Consider the following 21616-nt stretch of genomic DNA (forward strand, 5'->3'; position numbering starts at 1 on the left):
CAGGACCACCACCTCCCCAAACCCATACGTACCCTAGAAACTGAGCCGCTGCCTCCATGTGCACATACCTACACCCTGGCTGTGTCAGCAGTGTGCTTCCACACATTCCATACATGTCAGACACAACGGCAGAGAACTACTAGCCTTCACACTGGACCATCGAGCCACTGTTACCCTACACATCCTGAGCTAGCTGATGCTGGGCGTACAAGACTCATGGCTAATAGCAAATGCATCTGCAATTCAGATTTCATAGAAGATGCATGTGTCTGTACTCTGGAACCCAGGTCCTAGGAAAAACTCCTGAAAGACAGTGTCACAATAGGCGCACCCATGAACTGGATCTTAAATGATTCTTCACACCTTGCTCTCCAGACCTCGTGTCTGTTGTGCTCCACAAGTAACTATTACCAAAGTTGTACCAAGCCTACTGCTCCTACCCACTCTGGGATCTCAGTTCCCTGAACTGTTACTATTCTGTGTCATATTGCCCCCGAGCAAATGCCATAGTACATGGTCCTCTAGGGATATAGAGCCACTGCATCTCTGCATCCCTACGCTTTTCCATCACTGCGGCATGCTAGGCCTGTGCAGTAAGTCCTGCTAGAGCCTAACCCTGGGCCTGCTACAGAGGCATCCAGACTCGCCAGTCACTAGTGCCCACAGTCTCTGAGAACCTGAGCTGACCTTGTGTTCAGTCTTCTAGGGACCCAGAGAATTAGCCACCAATGCAGTAGTGCCTCCTGGTGCCCGTGCTAAAGTGTTAACCACCTCTCAAGAGTGTCGGCTGACAAGAGAAGTCACAACTTCTGAGTCCCAGGTCAACCAGTATCATGACATACCCATAAACTGTGCCACCCACTCTCCAGGTGAAAGAGTCACAGTTCCCCACCCCTTTGGAGCAAGAGTGATGCCTTCAAAGTCTGCCAAGCAGTCCACATCCCCAGTGAGTAACAACATCGCTGCTCTACCAGATGAAGAGGCATCAGTGGACGGACTAAAGATGTGTAGAACAGGAAGGAAAATTGACATCACCAAAGGAACAGAATGATTCTCTAGCAACCAAATCCTGAAAAGCTGAATTTAGATATTTCTAGAAAACAAAGTAAAAACGATCATCTTACAGAAATCCAGTGAGGCTCGAGAGAGGATGGGGAGAGGACTCAGTGAGAGCAGAGAATGACATAGGATCTACGCAGAGCCAACAGATACATAGACGTGACTCTTAAAAGAACCAAACCTTAGAGCTGAAAACTTTTAATTGGAGAACTTCACTGGAGGATTACATAAAGCAGAAAACAAATCTGTGAACTTGGACACAGGCCCTTTTAAATTAAACAGAGAAAAACAAAGACAAAAGAATGACATGAAAAAGCCTATGGGACTCATAAGATACATTTAATGAACACATTTCTACATTATCTATGTTACCAAGTTCCAGCTTGTGAAGACAGATGCAGGAAAAAATATTCAATGAAATGGCTACTGAAGACATCCCAAGTCTTGAGATGCATGTCTATATCTGTGACTCTCAGAGTCCCACCAGCAAATGATCCAACCCAGTAAAGAAAGCATCAAGAGTGAAACACTGGATCAAACACAGGGAAAGCCCATCGGGCTGTAGGGACTTCTCAAAAGAAGTCTTCAATGCTAAGAAAGGGGTGATATAGTTCAAGTGATGAAAAAAATGTCAGCCAAGAAGACTTTACCTAGAAAGCAGTCCTGTGATAATGAAGGAGGAATAGCCTTTTACAGACAAGCGGCACTGAGGGACTTTATCACCACCAGACCTGGTTGCGCTAAACGCTTTAAGAAGCTCCACCTGCAGAAATGAAAGGACAGTGTGTTCATCACAAGGACAATGAACAACTTAGAGAAATAAGGGTTTATCTTAGCATGTGGTTTCACAGCGAAGAAGACATGGTGGCTGAGGCTCTGGCCTTGGTGAAGAAGCTTGTGGCTAGTCATCATAGTGAGAAGACAGAAAGCTAGGAAAGACATAGGCCAGAGCCAAGCAGAGGCTGTAGGTTCATCTCCAGTCACTTAATTCCACCAGCCAGGCCTCATCTCCTAAAGGTTCTACAGCCTCCTAAGATAGTACCACCAGCTGGGGACTGAGTGTCCAAAGCCATCATCCTGAGAGGATAGTGTATATCCATGCCGTAAAAATCTTCCCCTATCCTCTGTAGGATCATGACTGTCTCCTAATTCAATGATGTATTCAGTTCAACCCCAGAGGATGCCCTAGTCATACACTTCCAGAATTCTTCAAAGTCCACAGTTCAGAAATTTCTTCTAAGACTATAAGCCCTTATACAATAAAACAAGGTCTGTATGTCCAGCATCCAATGGCACACACATCCCATTCCACAAAGGAAGAGCGATGGCATAGAGGGATGAGCACACCGAAGCGATCCTAAAGGTAGCCTGGGAAAATATCAAACCCTGCACTTCTGTATCTGCATCATCTGTCCTCCAGCGACCCTAGACAGCCCCACTCCTCCAACTATGTTATCTGTCGTGCATGTGGCCCCTCTTTTGGGTTGATTCCCCTCCATACTTGTAGCTCTCCTAAGCCAACACCTAACATTTTGAGCACTCTGATGTCTCTGCCACAGCTTAGCCTTCACCTTCACGATATCATGGGATCGTCTCTTGGGATCTCCTTGCAAGGGAATCCAACCCTGCCGCACACTGCCTGGCCTCCTTAGCTTTCTGGGACGACGCAAACTGCCATGGCCCCTCACTCTCGCATCGTGCATGCGATAGAACCAGTCCCATGTGGATGCCCACTCCAAGTGCTACAGACAGTCAGGAGGTAGGGTGGCTCCTTTCTGCCATGGCTACGTCGCCCTCTGCTTTTGTGGCTGGAAAACACTTTCCTAGTTGGTTATTTTTGAGCAGAAAATAACTGTGGGGGCATTCTCAGTTCAGGCTCTCTCAAGTGACTTTCATTTTCACAAGCTAGAGCCTTAAGTGGACAGGATCTTGCCTGCCCCTCAGGACACTTTCCCTCTTGTTCCAGTGCAAACTGCACCACTCCTTTTCCCCCTCGTGTCACGTGGATAGAACCAGTGATCTAGAAACAAATGGTGATGCTCAGTCTTTCCTGTCAACGAGTGCTTGGAATGTATGGTAGTTGCATTCTCCAACCCAAATTCATGAAGTAGATTTCTAAAAAAGGAAGGAAGGAAAAGAAAGAGTAATAAGGCTCTCGCCTATGCGGCCTCTGAGTTACACACTTCAGCTTTTGTGTACGGACTGCTGCAAGCAGAGGAATCGAAGAGAGTCTGTGTGAGTGGCAAGCAAAAGGGAGCAGGGTTAACTGCACTTACATCAGATAAAGCAGAAGTCAAAAATGTCATTATTTATTAATAAAGGGTTACTTTATCAACAGAATATGATAACCAAACTCAAGGCATCTAAATACATTAAGCAATTATTGACTGATGTGAATAGATGGTGTCAGTACTGGGTATTGTAGCCAGACAACAGATTAACAAGGGAAGGTCAAAGCCGGGCGGTGGTGGCGCACGCCTTTAATCCCAGCACTCGGGAGGCAGAGGCAGGCGGATCTCTGTGAGTTCGAGACCAGCCTGGTCTACAAGAGCTAGTTCCAGGACAGGCTCCAAAGCCACAGAGAAACCCTGTCTCGAAAAAAACCAAAAAAAAAAAAAAAAAAAAAAAACAAGGGAAGGTCAGGCTTTATACCTTAGGTGAGATGGACCTAAATTCCTAAATTGCCACCATATTCATGAGTTCTGCTGGGCCTGCTCACAACAGTTCATCACAGCTGGGCCTGGTGACTCTTTACACTCCCTCTCCAAAGAAAGAGATGGCTGGTCATGGAACAATTAGCTGAGTGCCCAGCGACCCTTCCCAGTCAGTTGTGTGCAATTCTACAATATTTGCGTATGACCTTGGAGATTTAGCTAGAAGATATAGGTAGGAAATGATGAGGGAGGGGAGTCCCATCTGTTTAGCCATGGAGAAGCCATCATTGTTGCTGGGTGCAAAACTTCAGTGTGGCTGCTTTAAAGTCACCCACACTCCTACCCATAACCCCTGACCCCTGCTCTGTACGTGAGCCTAGTACACTCTTAGGTCCCCCAAGTGAACTTTAGTAGAATCCTAACTTGGTTTGTTGATGGGACCTTAGACATGAAGAATGTATCACCCAGGCTTTCCTTTTCTCTTAGCAACAACAGCATAGGCAAGAAAATGTACCTTAGATTGGGACATAGTTTCTTAGATGTGAAACAAAAATCAGTATTCATAAGAGAAAATCTTGGTAAACTGGATTTCATAAAAATTAAAATTTTGTCTACTCAGAAAGTACCTTTAATAGAATAAAAAAAAAACAAGCAATAGCCTAAAAGAAATCTTAACTAAATTCAGGGTAAAAAACTAACAAAAGAAAACAATCTCCCATAAAAAATTGATAAAACGAGTGGCACCTGCCTGCAATCCCAGCACTTGACCCGACATGAGTTCAAGGATCCAAGTTCAAAATCAAAAGCAATAAATAAAAATAGGTAGAATATTTGAACAAAATGCATGATCAAATAATTTATGTGAACCCAAAGAAACAATCCCAAGTTATTAGCACAGCTCAAATAATTCAGGAAGAACTAGACAGTTCTAGTGACTGAGAGAAGAAGCAAGCAAAAACCCAAACCAAGGAAGGACAAAACATGATGAGGAGTATGAAGTAGTGACTACACAGGACACTGGGAATAAAAACTGCAAGTTACTTACAAATACAGAAAGCATTTATAAAATCTCTCCACATAGAAAGCCAACAATCAAATGTTCCCACTTATGAGGGACATTGTAAGTTAAACAGAGCATGTTGAGTCATTGGATGGAAGGCAATAAATTAGACATATAACCAAACAAAAATGTCTTCATGCATGCGGAAAATAAGAAATATGGGCCTGACTTCACAATAGCTGAAGTAGTGCATCAATCATGATGAACCCCATCGGATGAATGGATAGCGAAAATATCATGGATTTATACAAAATAAACTACTTCTCAGCTAGAAAAAAAAATGAAACCTTGCCGTTCACAGCAGCATGGATGGAACCAGAGGTCAATAGGTGATTGAAAGAAACAAGACACAGAACAACGAATACCATATGTTCTCACTCATTTAGAGAAACCAGAATCATTTCTTTAGGACAACACAAAAGAACAGTGGTCACAGAAGTCTGGCGAATGTGGAAAGAGACTGAGTCAGAAGCACCAAAAGTAGAATGGAGAAGTCAGATCTAATTATTTCTCAGCACAATAGAGGTACTATTGGTTAAAACAACATAGGATCTATCTCAAAATGACTAGAAGAAAATATAAAATTCTCAACATATAAAATAAATGATTGAATAGATAGAAATGTTTTTCCTGATTTACTATTTAGTGTATACATATTTTGAGTTATGATGATATGCCCCATAAATATATTTAAGAAATATATTCTTAAATAATCCAGCATTCAAGGAAGAAATCATAAAGGAAATTAGAAAATAAATTCATGATTAAAAACAAATCTAAATATCAAAAACTATGGTAAAGCATGTATGGTCATTCTTCCAAGGTAGTTTCTGGTCTTTGATGTATGTTCTTAAAAATGGGGGGCTAAAAACAAATCCATGAGCTAACATCTGTCTCATGTGGAAGAAACTGATGTTTCTTCTCTTCTACTTTTAGGTTTCAGTCCTCTGTGTTATACCCAAAACAAAAATTAAAAATCCAGAGAAGAGATAAGCTAAGAAATACATTTAAGATGCTCATATTTGAAAAGTCCTAAATTTCCAGTCTGGAAGACATTAGGACAAGGAATAGAAACAGTGGAGTGCTGTAGATTTTACTGAGAATCCTCAGAATCTTGAAAACAAAAAGGAAGTGCTCAAAACTTCCAGAGAACAGAGAGATCAAAAGACAGAACGCCACTAATCTCTATCAGCAGCTCTGAATGCTATGGTAGAATAGAATAAGGAGTTAACAATTTTGAGGGAAAATAATTCATAACTTACACCTAAACAAACTGTCGCTGAGGCTAGCAATGAAGTCCAGGCACTTTCCAGATGTGCAGATCCTTTTTAGAAAGTTACTTTGAATTCATCTTTTTCTTATGAAGCTATTATGCAGATGCCCAGCAAAACATGAAATAAGGAGAGGAAATGAGATTCCAGATGCAAAGGTTCTAGCATGTGAGAGACGTAGTCCTTAGCGTAATGGTGGAGGGTGCTCCCAGAATAATGGCTGTACATTAAGTCTAATGGGAAAATGTTCAGATTGGAGCACATCTGACAGCTTTGGAGGAGAACCAACACATTTTTGTGTTTATCCCAACAACCAAATGATAGTTTACCACCAGACTATATTAATCTTGAATTGTGTCTTTTACATTTTGTATTTAAAATCTGAGAATGTACCTTTCTTGGGGCCAGACTGTTTCTAGAGATGGTAAATAATTATAGGTATAATTATTATGGTTCAACCATTGTAGAGCCCTGGCCACAACCACCCTCTCCTTTACTGGATTCTTTCTCCAGATGCTTGACATCCTAGGAGCAGGTGCCAAGCAATTGAGGTGAGCTTTGAGCCCTGGAGCCTGCTGGAATGAATGAATTATTCCTTTTTTTAAAAAAACAGCAAGATAGTTGTCATTCCTCAATGTTGTTCCCGCCTCACCAATCTGACTTCCTACTGTGGCCCTCTGTAGTGTGGCATCCTTCTCTTGTGAGCAATGAAAAATAAACAACCCTGCCTTAGTCAACTACCTGTTGGCCTTACTATACAACAAACTTTCTGTTAGTGCCTGATATTTTAAAACATAACCAGTCAAGAGCACTAAGCAAGTGAAATGCAAAGCATCCATATATTTTATGCAGTGGCAGCTAATAATAAAAATAAACTGGTAGCTGTATCTAAAGAGATGTAGAAAATTCTCCGTTAAATCATAAAGTCCAGTTGGCTAAATATACACATTCTATTCACAGGTCTAAAGCCTCAGACTGGCTTTTGGACCCGCTGGAGGCTAACAGAACTCTGCACAACCACCATACATGGCAGCAAGCGAGCACCCCTGAAATCGGTGAAAAAGAGGATCATTTCCAGCCAGGAGCGCATAGCAGCCAGTAAGCAAATTTGATAAATTAGATGTGAGAAGGTAGCCAAAGTATAATATATTGGGTCAGTTATTAGTCTTGTTTCTCTAATAACTCGGTGCTGTGACAGCCCTAGACTATGCTTGATTTGTAGACGGCTGCCATGGCAGTCTTAAGACCTGTCCTGTCCTCCTACTGTGACGTCTTAGGACAATGGGCATTCTCACTTCAGGCTCTGGAGGTTAGTTAGATGACAGTGTGTCTCGCCAATAGAGAAGTTTAGCGTTTTTATTTGGTACATTCAAATCATATTTCCTTTAGAGTTTAAGTCTTGTATTTTGTTAAGACCTAGCTAAGGTTATGAAAATGCTTACCTGTGCTTTTTCCTAGTGCTTTCTTGCTTTTATATTTGGCTGGCTTAGTTAATCCATTTGGAATTTATTTTATGATAAGGAACCTGTTTTTTCCACTTTTTCTTTTCAAAATGACTCATTTACTAAATAGTCCAATTATGGGAAAACTTAAATATCAATTTACTTTGCTATATCTTTGTGTTTTCTCCTGTTTCTTGAATTCTGTGCCAAAAACGTCCATACAAAAATTAAACCTCCTTAACTACTCACAATTAATGAATTTCTTAAGGCAAATTTATTTCTCTCCTGGTTATACAATGTCTCCAGGACCAAGGTGTGCAGGCTTCATTTCTTTTTTTTTTTCCGAGACAGGGTTTCCCTGTAGTTTCTAGAGCCTGTCCTGGAACTAGCTCTTGTAGACCAGGCTGGCCTCGAACTCAGAGATCAGCCTGCCTCTGCCTCCCGAGTGCTGGGATTAAAGGCATGCGCCACCACCACCCAGCTCCGCAGGCTTCATTTCTTATCAGGTGAGTCGGAAACAAGGTTTCTTGGTTGATTTCAGAGCATGGTGGGGAAAGAGCTGCTGTCTGGTGTTTTCCTTGAAAAACACCAGGGAAGAAAGGCTGACCTATCAACCGGCTCTTGAGGCGTCTATTCCTTGGCTAATGTATGTTGCTGCAATTCTTTAACTGGTTCATTGTAGCTTTTCAGATCTGTACATTTGGAAGTGATTGCTCACAAATGGAGAAATGGTTCCTACTTTTAGCTGAATAAATATCATGACACGTGGTTCCCATCAATTAATAATTATAGGAAATTGCTTGTTTGCTGTTGATACCCTTTAATGAGTTTTCTAGAATGCCAAACATAGACCAGAAAGGACTTTAAAAGCCAGAAGTCAATGCACAAAAGCTAAGCTTATAGATAGATAGATAGATAGATAGATAGATAGATAGATAGATAGATAGATAGATAGATATAATATAGATAGATATACAGGGATATATCTATTTCTATCTCATCTCTATCTCTATCTCTATCTCTATCTCTATCTCTATCTCTATCTCTATCTCTATCTCTGCTTTAGCCCTGGCAAGAACTTGCTGTTCTACTAGATAGCTGCTTTGAAAGTAAAGTCCCTTAAATAAGGGGTGGCCATCACCCCTCATTTCTACAAAACTTTTGCTTTTCTCAGTGAGTTTCTGCCACTGGAGATTTAAGAAGTCGGTTAAGAGCGTCTGTGTGCATTAGCATCATGTATGCATTTGCCCATCCAAGGTGTTTTTAAATGTTTGTTCCATTTCACAGACTTCAAATATAGTGTGAATTTTTTTGTAGGATTCACTTTCTGATGCTTAGCAGATATTTAACTGTGAGAAGATAGGCCAGGACTAGCTGTGTTTACCATCGTTTATATTCCTTTTGCAATAGATAGTGATTGTTACAGAGACCCACAACCAGTCAACATGCAGAGAGCAAGGAACTCAGGGCTCATAATGGAAGAGAGGTTGCCAATGCTCCATCTTCCCAGACCCAATCACTCACAGGCAGGCATTTCAAAAGAGGTCATGTGAGGTTAGAAGGAGAGCATTGGGAGTACAGGGAAAGTAATTGGATTGAAGAGAGTAGGGTTATGAATTTTATCAAAAACATGTATAAAATATTTTAAAAGAAATCCTATGGTTTAAGAATTTAAAATAGTGTGAACATAAAAGTATTGTAAATCATGTCTGTTGTTACCCTCATCATAAAAACAGTCTATATCAAGTAGATAATAAATAGACATGCAGAAGATAATTCACAATATTAGAACATGTTAAATAAATCTCTGCTAAAAGGAGAAGTTGTAAAATTTTTAAAGTTTATTTTTATTTTACATGTTATACTGATTCTGTACATGTATGTCTGTGTACCACATGCATGGTTTATTCCCTCAGGAGCCCTAGAACTGGAGTTATAAACAGTTGTGAACCCCATTGTGGGTGCTAGATGTTAGACCTGGGTCTTGTAGAAAAGCAACCAGTGTTTTAACCACAAATCCCTTTCTCCAGTCCCTAACATGAAATTTTAAAAATATTTTTTGAGATAGGGCTATAATATGTAATCTTGCCGCCCTGGAACTTGCTAGATAGATGAGACCAGTCTTAAACTCAGAGGTTTGGCCACATTTGCTTCCTGGGTGCTGGAATTGAAAGCTTGCACCAGTATGCCTGTAGAGTCCTGAAGAAGGTGCACAGTCTCCTGGAACTAGAGTCTCAGAAGCTTGTGAACCATCCAGCGTGGGTGCTGGGAACCAAACCCAGGTCCTCTGCAAGAGCAGCAGGCACTTTTAATCACTGAAAGGTCTCTCCAGGCTCAAATTAAAAATTTTGCTCTTATTTTTAAAGTGAATAAATATAACTGATTGGACATTCACAATCATGAAGTCAACACTTTTATCTTACCATAAACATTGGACAGATTAATAGTGAATTCCATGAAAAATACATCATTTATAAACACATCAATCCTTAACATTGAACATTACTAGCCAATGAAATTTGAATTAAAATTGTAATAACCACGGTTACCTTGCAATGTAGTGATACGGGAGAGAATTGAGGGGAGGGAGAAGCTAAGAAATATTAGATAATTTTATGAAAATTTATAAACATCAAGTTCAGGGCCTGAGAGATGTCCTTTAAGGCTGAGAGCTTTATCAGGCAGAGAGCTTCAGCTGCGTGCTTTCCCTAATGAATTCCATTTCTGCTGCACTGGACCAGAAGCGCTGTCAGTGCTGGGAAAAACCCCGCGCTGTCAGACTTGTGGTTGACCTTACTAAGAGGACAGAGAGTCTCTCCTCATAGAATGGCTACTGCACTTGTTTGGAAATGTGCTTTTAAAACCTGGGTGTAAAGGACAGGCATGGCGCTGACCTTTGCCCCGGGGCAGGTAGTGTGTAAAGTCATGGCGACGTGGCTAGAAAGAACTTTCTCAGATGTTCCATCGGCAGATTAGTCATCTGCTAGAATGAAAAAGTAGACAATGTGGTGCTTCTGATAGAGCACAGTGGCTTTCTGGCAACTAATCTCGAAGTAAAGAAAATCGATGAAGCATTGGATAAGATATTTAAAAAGGTGGTTTCAGTGGAAGGCAGGGAAGCATGAGCAACTGCCAAAGGACAATTAAATAGGAAAAATGCCACAATTAGAATGAGAGAGTCTACAAAGACTTAGCATGGAAAAGAACCAAAGACTTAGCATGGAACTGAAGAAGTTAATAAGTCAAATAAAATACAGCTGAAAGACTTGACAACAATCTAAAGCAGAAAGAAATTCTGAGCTTAAAGACATCTCCTTCGAATTTCCCAATTGGATGGAAGGAAAATTAAAAAGTAGAAGAAAAAACAAAAACCTGAGACAGCGGGCCACCCACCACACAAACAGACATCCGACCCTTAGGGGCTGAGAAGGGGAGGTTAGGATATGTAAAACAGCCGCCCTAGACTTCCCTAACCTTGGGAAAGATGCAGTCATTGGGTTCAGGAGCTACAGAAGACTCAACCCATTTTCAGTATTTCTTATGAACTTGACGGTATCCGCTCTGCAGCCTGAATGTGACTGCCACTCTGCTGGCCTCCGTGCAATTTAAGATTGTCTTCTGTGTGGTGTGAAAAAAAATTGCAAATTTAAACAGAGGGATTTTTATGATCTTTAATGCATGTTCTTTTTGAGAATGGACTCTGGACTGGCATATTCTGTAAGTATTTCGCTATCAAAATGATTACAGCTCTTTCTCATGCTTCTGCTCCTTCTAGCGTCCACTGTAAATAGAAAAATGATAGAAAACCTGGGTGGGAAGGGATAAGACTCTTCTCTATGTTTAAAGAGGAGACAAGGAAGAGCCAGGCCTAAATCTTAAAGGATTTTGCTTTGTGGTTTTCTTCTTATCTCGTTAGTTCTAAATTGCAGCAAAATCACTAGAGATTACTGAGGAATAATAAAAATGACATCTCCCATTCCCTATTCCATAGTTACTGACCTGGGATGGGGCTTGTGTGTAAATGGAGACACTACTTTGGTTTCCCAGCTGCCCAGATCCGAATAACCACACAGAAATTTTATTAATTACAACACAGTTTGGCCTATTAGCTCAGGCTTCTTATTAACTACTTCTTACATCTTAAATTAATCCATTTTATTATTTTATATAGTTTGTTACCTCTTGCATCTTGGGTGGCTACATGGTGTCTGCCTGACTCTGCCTTCTTTCCTCTATCTCTGCTTAGCCAAGACATTTTTAATATAAGACTTAGACTCCTTAGGATAGGATAACTATTGAAACATTTAGCATATGTTTCTTACTTGATGTTTTTCATGCTGGTTGTAATTCTAATTTTTATTTATGTTTTTGCCTCTTCTTTTCCCTGGACAATACTTGATATTTGTTCTTATTGTATATAGTTTTGTATTAGGCTTAGAACCCTCTTATTTAGACCAAAGGGGGAAGTGTTGTGGGAACGCCTTCAACCAATAGCCTTCAACCAATAACCACTTTGGGCATGGCCCCAGGTACTACACGTGCAGACAAAAAGCATGTACAGCCTCCTTTTCTGCTGGATTTCCTGCCTTGCTATAGTCTTCCCTGCCATAGCCCAACGCAGCTTCTTTATTAACAAATGCCAATGAAACACAGTCACAGCACACAGGGGGAAATCCCGCATCTCTTGTGTGTCATTGTTTCAAAAAGAGAAGTGACTCCCAGATGCAGCTCCAGTGTGCGCCCTGCATGGGCACCAGTAGCTCTGGGTCTTTCTAGGGCTGGTTTGGCTTACAGCAGTTCTCAGCTTGTGTGTCATGACCTTTGGGGGTTCAAACCTTCTCTGATTTTCTTGTGGAAGATAGGACCGATTTTCCAGAGAAAATATGCCTGATTCATTTATTTCTCTATAAGTGGTCACCACTGAAAGTCTTAAATTGGCCTTATTAGGTTTATAAACCCATTTTTTGGGTTTATGGTAAAATCTTAAATGGCCATCTAGTGTATGCCGTGTGTGTGTGTGTGTGTGTGTGTGTGTGTGTGTGTGTGTGTATTCTATAATGGCCTCCTCTTCTGGTGGGCACTGCAGGGGTAACACCACCCCTTGTGCATGTGCAGAAGTGGCATTGCACTGTAGATTGCTTCTTAAAACTATGGCTTCCGTTTGGGAACTTTTATTCTCTGATCCACTGTTTTGTGGGAAATAAACTTCTTTTGAGAAATGGTGCTGTATAGAGGCCTTAGTGGGAAGCTGGTGTTTGCAGCTGCAGCCATGAGGGGCGGTTCTCTATTTTTCTCAGACTGTGTTGAGATCAGTGGTTGCCCTGGCTGATATGAGGGCTTGCAGGCAGAGGCCTAGATAATTATAAGACAAAAGAGCTGTTGTTTAAGGTTATTAAATTTTCATGTTATATGCCATGATATCTAATACATAACTGCATCCAGAGAAAAAAATAATCATTGTTCATATAACGATACAGGCTTTCAGGAAGCCTGTGATAGTAGCTGGAAATAGGACCATGTCAGCCAGGAAGCAAGCGGGAAACCAAGAGACACCTTCTCATGAGAGTAATTGCCTAGCTCCTCGAGAGACAGTGCTTTAAAAAGAAATCACAAACATGGTAAGATAGTAGGATTTTGTTATTCCTCACTTCCTGTTAAGTCTCAATTCAAGAGAAAATAAATCTTTTTGATAAATTCTTCAAAATTGGAGAGCAGAAGGGAGTCTCTGGGAGTCCAATAGAATATATCGCTGTCACCGAAGATCAAAGCTTTATTGAATGTGGTAGAATGAGCAAAAACTAACCTGCCAATATCAATGAAAGAGTTACATGTGAGGCTTTAATGAGATATTTTATAGCAAGAACATTCTAAGAACCCTAACCATCTGTTTCAAGGGTATCTTAGAAATGGTCACCCATGATAATCATCTGATAGTCGCACGGGCCCATGTTCATTCTGATGGATTATGGTTCACACACACACACACACACAGAGAGAGAGAGAGAGAGAGAGAGAGAGATGCCCCTGCATGTACACACACACACAGATGCCTCTGTGTGTGCGCACACACACACACACACAGGAGGAGGAGGAAGAGAACCGTTCAGAACTTGAATGTCTTCCTCTAGCACTCTCTACCTTACCTTTTGAGACAGGATCTCTCTGTGTGGCCCCATAGATCACCTACTGACTAGACTGGCTAGCAGGAGGGCTCAGAAATATGTCTGTCTCTCCCCAACATTAAGAATCAATGGAGTATTTTGGCTGACTGATAACCATCCACATTAGGTGTTAAATATCTATTGTCACACATTTACAAAATGATCTTAGCTTATGTTTTGTTTGTCCCTGTACTATTTGATGCAAAGTTGGACTGTGAATGGTAGGAAATCATCTATGTCTCATCGACTCAGGTACGTGACAGTGGGGTGAGGGTGACATTGCAGCCTTGCAGTTCAGTCTCAAATGCCACTCCCAGCTTCAGCTGTGTTCACTGGGGTCAGCCAGGCAAACAAGTCTGCTACAGAGTGAGATGCAAACTCACATGAATTACAAGATGATTTTAAGTGAATGTTCTGTCTTTGGTGAGATATCTTACATGATTTTTTTAGGTTCTCACTCTATACTTTTCTAAACATTTAGGGGATCACACATCAGAGTCTCCATAATCACTCTTCATGGTTTTCAACATCCTAAAAAAAAAAAAAAAAACTCAAAGAAAAAGCTCTAAGTGATAGAAACTTTATTTCCCCTTCTCTTTTGTATCTAAACTTACAGCAGCTCGGAGGTCAGCCGTCTACATTGTGGCTTGTCTGTGTTGAAGTGTTTTATTCACTTGTGTTGAAAGTATCTTTCTGTTTATTCTGTTGGCGTTCATTTTCTTTCACTTAGTCCTTTGCCAGTTTTTAGAAACCCACATGTTGGTATGATTTTCTTTTTAAAGAACATTTTAGAAACGAATACTCTTATTATAAAAATGTCTTTCACGATACTTTCCATTTGTAAATTTAAAAGTTCACCTAAAAGTTGCTTAGGAATCAAAATTGGAAATCGCATTCCTTTGCTCCTTTTGAGTCAAATTATAACAGCACCATTATGCACTAAGTCAGTTGCCCAGTGGATCACAGGTGCTTTCAGTGGAAGTTGAGATGGCATCTCAATGGAGGTTAAAATCAAACCAAACAAGGAGATCACTGGCAATCTAAGCAAGACACATGCTAAGTGACCTCAGCTGTGGCAAGCTGTATCCACCCAGCACCTTGAGTCTACTAAAAGCCCTACCCTGATCTATGGAAGAAGGAAGATGAAGGCCTCACAGACTTCCAAGACTCTAGATTCTACATGTGTTTGACTAAAGTAGATTTTATTTTCTGGAATTTACATGTTAAATTTTTTTTAAGTAGAGCAAAACCTATAATTAAACATAAGTGCTGGGGCAGGTGAGATGGATCAGTTACGAGCACGCACTGCTCTTGCAAAGGAGCGGAGTTCAGTTCTAGCACCGCTTCTGAAAGAGGACCTGCGTTCATGTGTATGCACCAATACAGAAACACACATAGGTACAGAGTTTTAAAATAACAACAATAAATCTTTTTAAAGTAAATGTTTCTGTACAGGTTTTTTTGTACATGACATATCACTAATAGTTTGACCACTCAGTACTGGCTCATCTAATTTGATATTCTAATTTAATGGTAACTATAGCCACCTTCTATGCATACTCATGGCTTCTGTTTATGCTTCTGTGTGGTCATGCTTCAGTCTGAGGTTTTACATTTTCAGTAAGAATAACTGCATCCCGCCTTTTCCTTGGAGACTGTTAGTTGAATAGATCCCTGTATATATAAGCTGATTGTGGCCCAGCGCTCAGGTGGGCACTGATGGAACAACTATGAAGAGCATAGTCTGCTTCTACCCTTGGTATGCTCATAAGACTGCAGGCACAGTAGCCTGGGCCAGGAAGCTAGACTAGCAATGGCCTTGAATCCCTGAATAGAGTTGCTAGTCTAGACTATTCCCTTAGGACTTCTCCTACGGTGTGTGTGTGTGTGTGTGTGTGTGTGTGTGTGTGTGTGTGTGTGTGTGTGTGTGTGAGGGATGGCAACACTTCCTTTTTTTCTGGTAGCCTGGACACCTGGGCAAACCACAAGGAAGTCAAGTAATTCTGTTGTTTTTGTTGACAGGGACTTTAACCTTATAAACCTTCACTCATAAGCATATTACCAAGTAGTATTTCTTGTAACATAAAGAAACTTCAGTGAAAAGTACTTTGAAGTTGATATCACGATAATTAATATACCAACAGTTTAAGAAATTTGGTGAGCATGCATACAGTTCCATCAGCACCTGTTGGTGGCAGAACTATGGAGTGAATCTTGTCTGTTAGGCCTGTTGTCTATGACCTGACCTGAAGCCTCGAGGTGTCTGTGGCCTTGCACACTGCCTACAGCCTCCAATGCGGTTGTTTTCTTCCCACTTTAATGCTGGCAACTTCTGCAGATACTTCTCAAGATTATCAGATTGCTGACTTTAAACGGACTTCTAAACCATGCTTTATTGCCACGTATCAAAAGACATTCTGACTAAAATCCTTTCTTTCTTTTACTTATGTGATCCGAATTCACTGGCAAGAGCTGTTGTGGCAAAATCTTTCCCACATATTTGTATCATTTGCTGTGAGCCATCTATTGTAAGCATGGCTGCAGGCTGTCATTTTTGTCCGACATCCAACGCTTGCTCGCCAAGTGCTGTGTGCTAGACTTGGTGTCGGTCACCAGGGGAGGAGAAGTCTGCAGCACAGCCAGGCGTTCTGTTGTTCCCTTGGAATTAAAAGCATATGAAACAGAAACAGCTTCTTAAGGTTTTTTTCTTTATAAATAACATAAACTTAAATAACAAAACAATAAAATTCAAATACAACTTAAAGTAGAGTTTAATGCTGTAACCACGGGGAGGGGCGGAGGGAGCATAATTATTTGTGGGAAGAACATAATTAAAAGTCGTGTTCCCAAATGTGAATTATACAACAGATAGATATGTTACTTGAAAAAAACTTAAAGGTTTCGGAATTTTATTTTTAGGGATTATAAAATGTTACTTTGTGGTGAGATGAAATACAGTATAATCATCATTATTGCTATTTTATATACAGATTTCTAAGCATCCTGTTAGCAATACCTTTTCAATTTGAGTGGCGTTGGACTTTTCTCGTGTTAATCAGTACAGGTATGTTCCAGTACTGTCATTTTGTAAATCCACCTGTCGACTCTATTCTATAACAAGATGTGGAGAACACTCACTTTTCTGAGTAGAGCTGACATGGATCCTAGCTCTTACGGGAAAGCTCTCAAACACTGCTTGTCCTCTACAGTTTGCGTGGGCTTGATGATCCTCAAGCATTCCAGCAGGGTTAGGTCTGACATACCTTATATAACATCATCTGCATCACCATCGTCATTATTATAGCAGCCATTTTATAAGCAGATAGTGATATTAAATACTCATTATCAGATAGTCAAATCTAACATACTCTGAAGGGTAAATTAATTTAAGAAAAACATTACTATTACTAACATGATTGTACAACCACTTTTACAACTTTTTACAACTTTTAGTTACTAAATCTGATTTTTGTGTATATTCTTCAACTCTTTCTTTAATGCAGTCTTTTAAAATAAACAAAAATGCGCAAGTCCAGCTTGATCAGTTTTCAGTAGTTTTCCAGCCTTTCTTGGTTACTTTAAAAGAAGAGAGAGAAAGTAAGGAGAAAGAAGGAAGAAAAAAGTCCACTGGAAAGAAATCTCCCTGCTGAATGAAACTGGCTTTCTCAAACACCACATATGATTAGGTTATTGCCATAGGAAGAAAATGGGCTGTTTTTTGTTCTTTCTTCGTTTTCTTCCCTTTCACGGGAAGCCCCTTTTGGTTTAAGGCCACAAACATTTCCCCGCCACTGTGTGTCCATTTAGCTGATGCGTACGTGTTGTAATGGTTTTCCAGAATTAGTTCTTTGAAGTTGCAATCCTCATTGCATTCTTTCTGATAAAAACAAGCACAAGAAAAAAACCAAACACAATTATTAAAACAAGTTCTGTTGGGGGCGGGAGGGGACTCAAGCTAACAGCAAGCAGGTGATGATCTGTAGAGCTGGAGTGTGTGGCTTATTTTAACCCTCAGAGTGAGCAGAGCTGACACAGTTGAGTGGGTATATCTATGTCATGTTATTGCCGTGGATCAAATGTGCCTTAAGCTTAACAAACAATCACATAATACACATTTAGTTATGCCCCTTTGGACAGCCAATTTCTACTCTTTAATGTTGGGATCCCTCAGTCCCTCCATTCTTTGTCCACCGGAAATTTAGTGTAAAGGATGTAGCCTCCACCTCCTTCAGGTGAGGAGCTGTTTGGTAACCTTTATTTCACTTTCTACCACGTTGCCCTCAATTGTAACAAAAGTGAAAAGGTAGCTAGTTTGTTCATCCAAGGAGCCAAATCTTCGTTTACGCCTCTGTTCTGTAGTTTGCCTGCATGGGCGTTATGCAGTGCTTCAAGAAGACAACGGAAATGAATTCTGCTTTATAGTAGTGCATTGAACTGTCAAATATTTCACATCATAATAAAGTGGAAATGATGTGAATGCTTACAGTTCAAAGCCCATGATTGTGAGGCTGATGTTGATAAATGAACTGAACACTTCAAAATTTTTCCCCAAGAATTTTCAGTTCAGCAATGTGCAAATCAGATGGAGTCTAACACAAAGAGCTCTAATACTCACAGATGGAAATCTTAGGTTTCAAGTATCTAAAGTGCACATGGGGGTTTAGCCAGAAAGGATCCCTAGAGATCAGCCATTCCAAGTCATCTCACAGATGAAGAATCTATTATCCAGATAGCCTAAGCAATCTAAGATAATACAGAAAATAGTTTGCCTTAATGCTGGAGTTAAAAAAAATGTTTTAATGGAATATTCAACTTGTACAAATGGAAGAAATTAATTACAGAATGCAGAAAGGCACATATTTTTGACAAAAGTTATTTGAATAATAACTAAGTTATCAATCATTAATACCTTTGCGTAGAGTTTTCCTTCTTTATTCATTGCAAGATAGTATTCACTTTCCACCCCTTTGATTGCCACGATTCCGACTGCCACAGTCCTGATTTCCATGATGTCTGCAAGGAATCACAGAAGCGGATATCATTACCCACTGTTCTTGAGACCTTTTCCCCGATCACACAGCCACAAACACCAGAGTACTCATTAAACGTCGACGTGCAAACTGATGGCATTTTGTCTCTCAGCAAGGCTATCTGCATGCAGAGAAATAGTTACATTATTCTGATTTAACCTCCAGACCCACACTTCTAATCTACTGTAGTGACAAAGCAGTTAATATTTGCTGGATTCATACCCTGAAAGAACTGCTCCCTCCCATGTATGAGTTTGCCCGGTCATCACCACACACTGTGGGCAGGCATCCTTGCCACACCCACTTCCCTGAGGAGGATGCTGAAACACAGAGAAGGAAGGAGTCCGCCAAAGGCTGGCAGCCGGTAAGTGGGCAATGCAGGATTCAAACCCGGAAAGTGCGGTCTAATACAAAGAGAGGGTGGATATGCCTAACAGTGTTGCTCTGCTGTCTGGCTATATTTTATCTTAGAAGTTTTTACAAGTACAGTAGTTCTTGACTTTACTGAAAATGGTTATCTCTAAAATTACAAACAAAGCAACTACAAATTGGGAATGGTAAATAGAATCTGCTGTCTTTAAAATTGCCTTACACCAAGTGTTTAATGCACAGAGATGATTCAGAATTTAGTTATAAATTCTATTCATATAATTTTGTGTACTTTTAATCTTTGTGGAATTGATTTTATAAAATAGGTATTTTACAATGCTATCCAGATTATTTTTTTATTTTTGTATACGATATGATAGAGGATCAGTGCCTTGCTCAGCCATCATCAGAGAAACTTCTTATAGTAGATGGATGAGAATTAACACAGAGACCCACAAGTGGCCAGTGTACAGAGGGAGACTGTGCAATCCTAAATGGGATGTCTTCATCTACCCCCCACCTCAAGGCTCAGGGACCTATGCAGAAGAGAAGGCAGAGAGATTGTAGGAGGCGGAGGGATGGAAGACTGCAAGGACACAGTGTCTTCAGACACAGCAGGACGGGTGCACTCACGGACTCACGGAGACGGTGGCAGCATGCACAGGGCCTGCACAGGCAAGCCACGTGGATTTCCAGCAACTGAGAGAGAGAAGTGAATGGGGGCTCCCACCCTTACCTGTCCGCAACTGATACACACTGCCAAAGAAAAGATTCTCCAGTGGAGTCTCACTAAGTAAGCAAACTACTCTCTAGGGCAGACGCCATGCCCAGTAGTAACTAATTGGCCAACACAAAACTAACTCAGTTATTTTTGTAGACGTTTTGTCTTGTTTTGCTTGGTTTGGGTATTTTCTTTTTGTTTTATTTGTCTTTTTCTTGTATATCTTTTTTGTGGAGGGTGTGTGTGTGTGTGTGTGTGTGTTTCTTGGAGGTTTTGTTTGTTTTTATTTGTCTGTTTCTAAAAGAGAGAAAGAACATGGAGCTGGGGCAGTGGGGAAGAGCCAGGAGGAGTTGGGGGAGGAGAAGTGTGTGATCCTAAAACTAGCCTAGTCGGTATTTGTCTTCTGTGTGAACAGAGCCCCTTTCCAACATGCCGTACTCAGCAATAGTCAGATGCCCCTAGTCCAGCTGCACGTCTGACAGCTGGAGTCTGACACAAGGGCAAAGGAATATATATTTTGTGTTTTTGTGAAGCACTGTGGAATGCACAAAATCCTGTAAATTTAGGAGAAAATTCAGAACGCGATTCTGCTTTATGGACTCAAGCAGCAAACACTCCTGCAGAAACATCTTACTTAGCGGAGAAGAGCGCTTTCTGGAGAACACTGGCCTGAAGAGGCTCTGGAAATTTTACACATCCCTGACAGGTCCGTGACAGGTAATGATGCTGAGGCTGATGCTGATGCAGTCACGCAGCGTGCAGCAAATCTTCCCTGAGAGCTCATCATGCCTGGCTCAGTTCAGAGACAAGCACCTACCTCAGGCTCTTATGTTTTCTCTAAAGAAGGCATCATGGGAAGCAATGCAGCACCAACAGAATCTCATGGGTTAAACTGTCACTCCTGCCGTGAAGAACACTGAAAACGGCAATGACTGCACCACGCTTGTGATACCTTCAGAGCAGCATTTAAGAATGTTTTAAAGCTGGGTTCTGAAGACCTTCGCACTGGGAAAAGCGTGCACCACTTTCCTGTTTTCCAAACTCCATTAGTCCAATGTTGTATTGTCTGAGAGACGAAAGTACTGATCCAGAGCCTGGGGTTCGGCATTCACGATCAGTTAGGACTAGAGGATGATCTCTGATGTTTGCAGGGTGTTCCTTCATGGGACTGTTGTCCACAAAACCCAGCTGCTGAGTGATGGTTATTGGTCCTCTGGTATGTGAACTCCTTGCCTTTTAGGGCCAGTGTATTGTCTTGTCCCCAAAAGCTCCTCTATCCCCTGACTCTCCATCCCTTGTCCACTTTAGTTGTGGTTGATGCACTTTGACACAAACTGGTGATGGACACTGTTGATCTTATCCTTCCCCGTGTTAGGATTAAAGAGACGCAAAGAAGAATTGTAAGGATTTTAGCTTCAAATGGGCGAGAATACACTTTAAATGACTACGTTGCTGTATTTTCAATTGTGTGACAGTAAAAAGAATTTTTCATCCCAGGAAATGAACATACCTAAAAGCCATTTGGTGAGATAGCACTAGGAAGTATGGTCAGACATCAACCCTGATCGTTTAGTCTGTTCCACCCTGTCTGCTTTGCCTTTTTTTGAAATCAAAAAACCAGGTAATAAAAATATTAACACTGTCACTTTTTTGTTCACATGCAGAGTAGGAATGATGTTCCTCTCAATATCTACAAAAATCTGTAGAATTATTAACTATGTAAACCTACAGAATTTTGTCTCCATCCCAAAACAAGAGTGGAGAGGATTCTCAAAAATATAAGATTATATATAACTTACAGATAATAATTGCTCTGCCAAAATAACTAAATTGTTTTTGGCCTTCTAAT

General features: G+C 40.7%; 2 protein-coding genes across 2 annotated transcripts in view; one reads left to right on the top strand and one right to left on the bottom strand.

Annotated features, from left to right (window-relative positions):
* Fam227b (family with sequence similarity 227 member B) overlaps positions 1-21616 on the top strand; it is a 161971-nt gene that overhangs the window by 46779 nt on the left and 93576 nt on the right. The window contains exon 11 of the mRNA XM_038329974.1: positions 7005-7142. Coding sequence (XP_038185902.1) covers positions 7005-7142 — 138 coding nt within the window. The remainder of the gene's footprint in view (positions 1-7004; positions 7143-21616) is intronic.
* Positions 16704-21616, bottom strand: part of Fgf7 (fibroblast growth factor 7) — a 50298-nt gene continuing 45385 nt past the window's right edge. Inside the window, exons 2-3 of the mRNA XM_038329980.1 lie at positions 18557-18660; positions 16704-17524 (exon numbers count right to left, since the gene is read on the bottom strand). Of these exons, the coding sequence (XP_038185908.1) occupies positions 17330-17524; positions 18557-18660 (299 nt within the window). The 3' untranslated portion in view covers positions 16704-17329. The remainder of the gene's footprint in view (positions 17525-18556; positions 18661-21616) is intronic.

The sequence above is a fragment of the Arvicola amphibius genome, chromosome 5 (assembly GCF_903992535.2).
Source record: "Arvicola amphibius chromosome 5, mArvAmp1.2, whole genome shotgun sequence".
NCBI lineage: Eukaryota > Metazoa > Chordata > Mammalia > Rodentia > Cricetidae > Arvicola > Arvicola amphibius.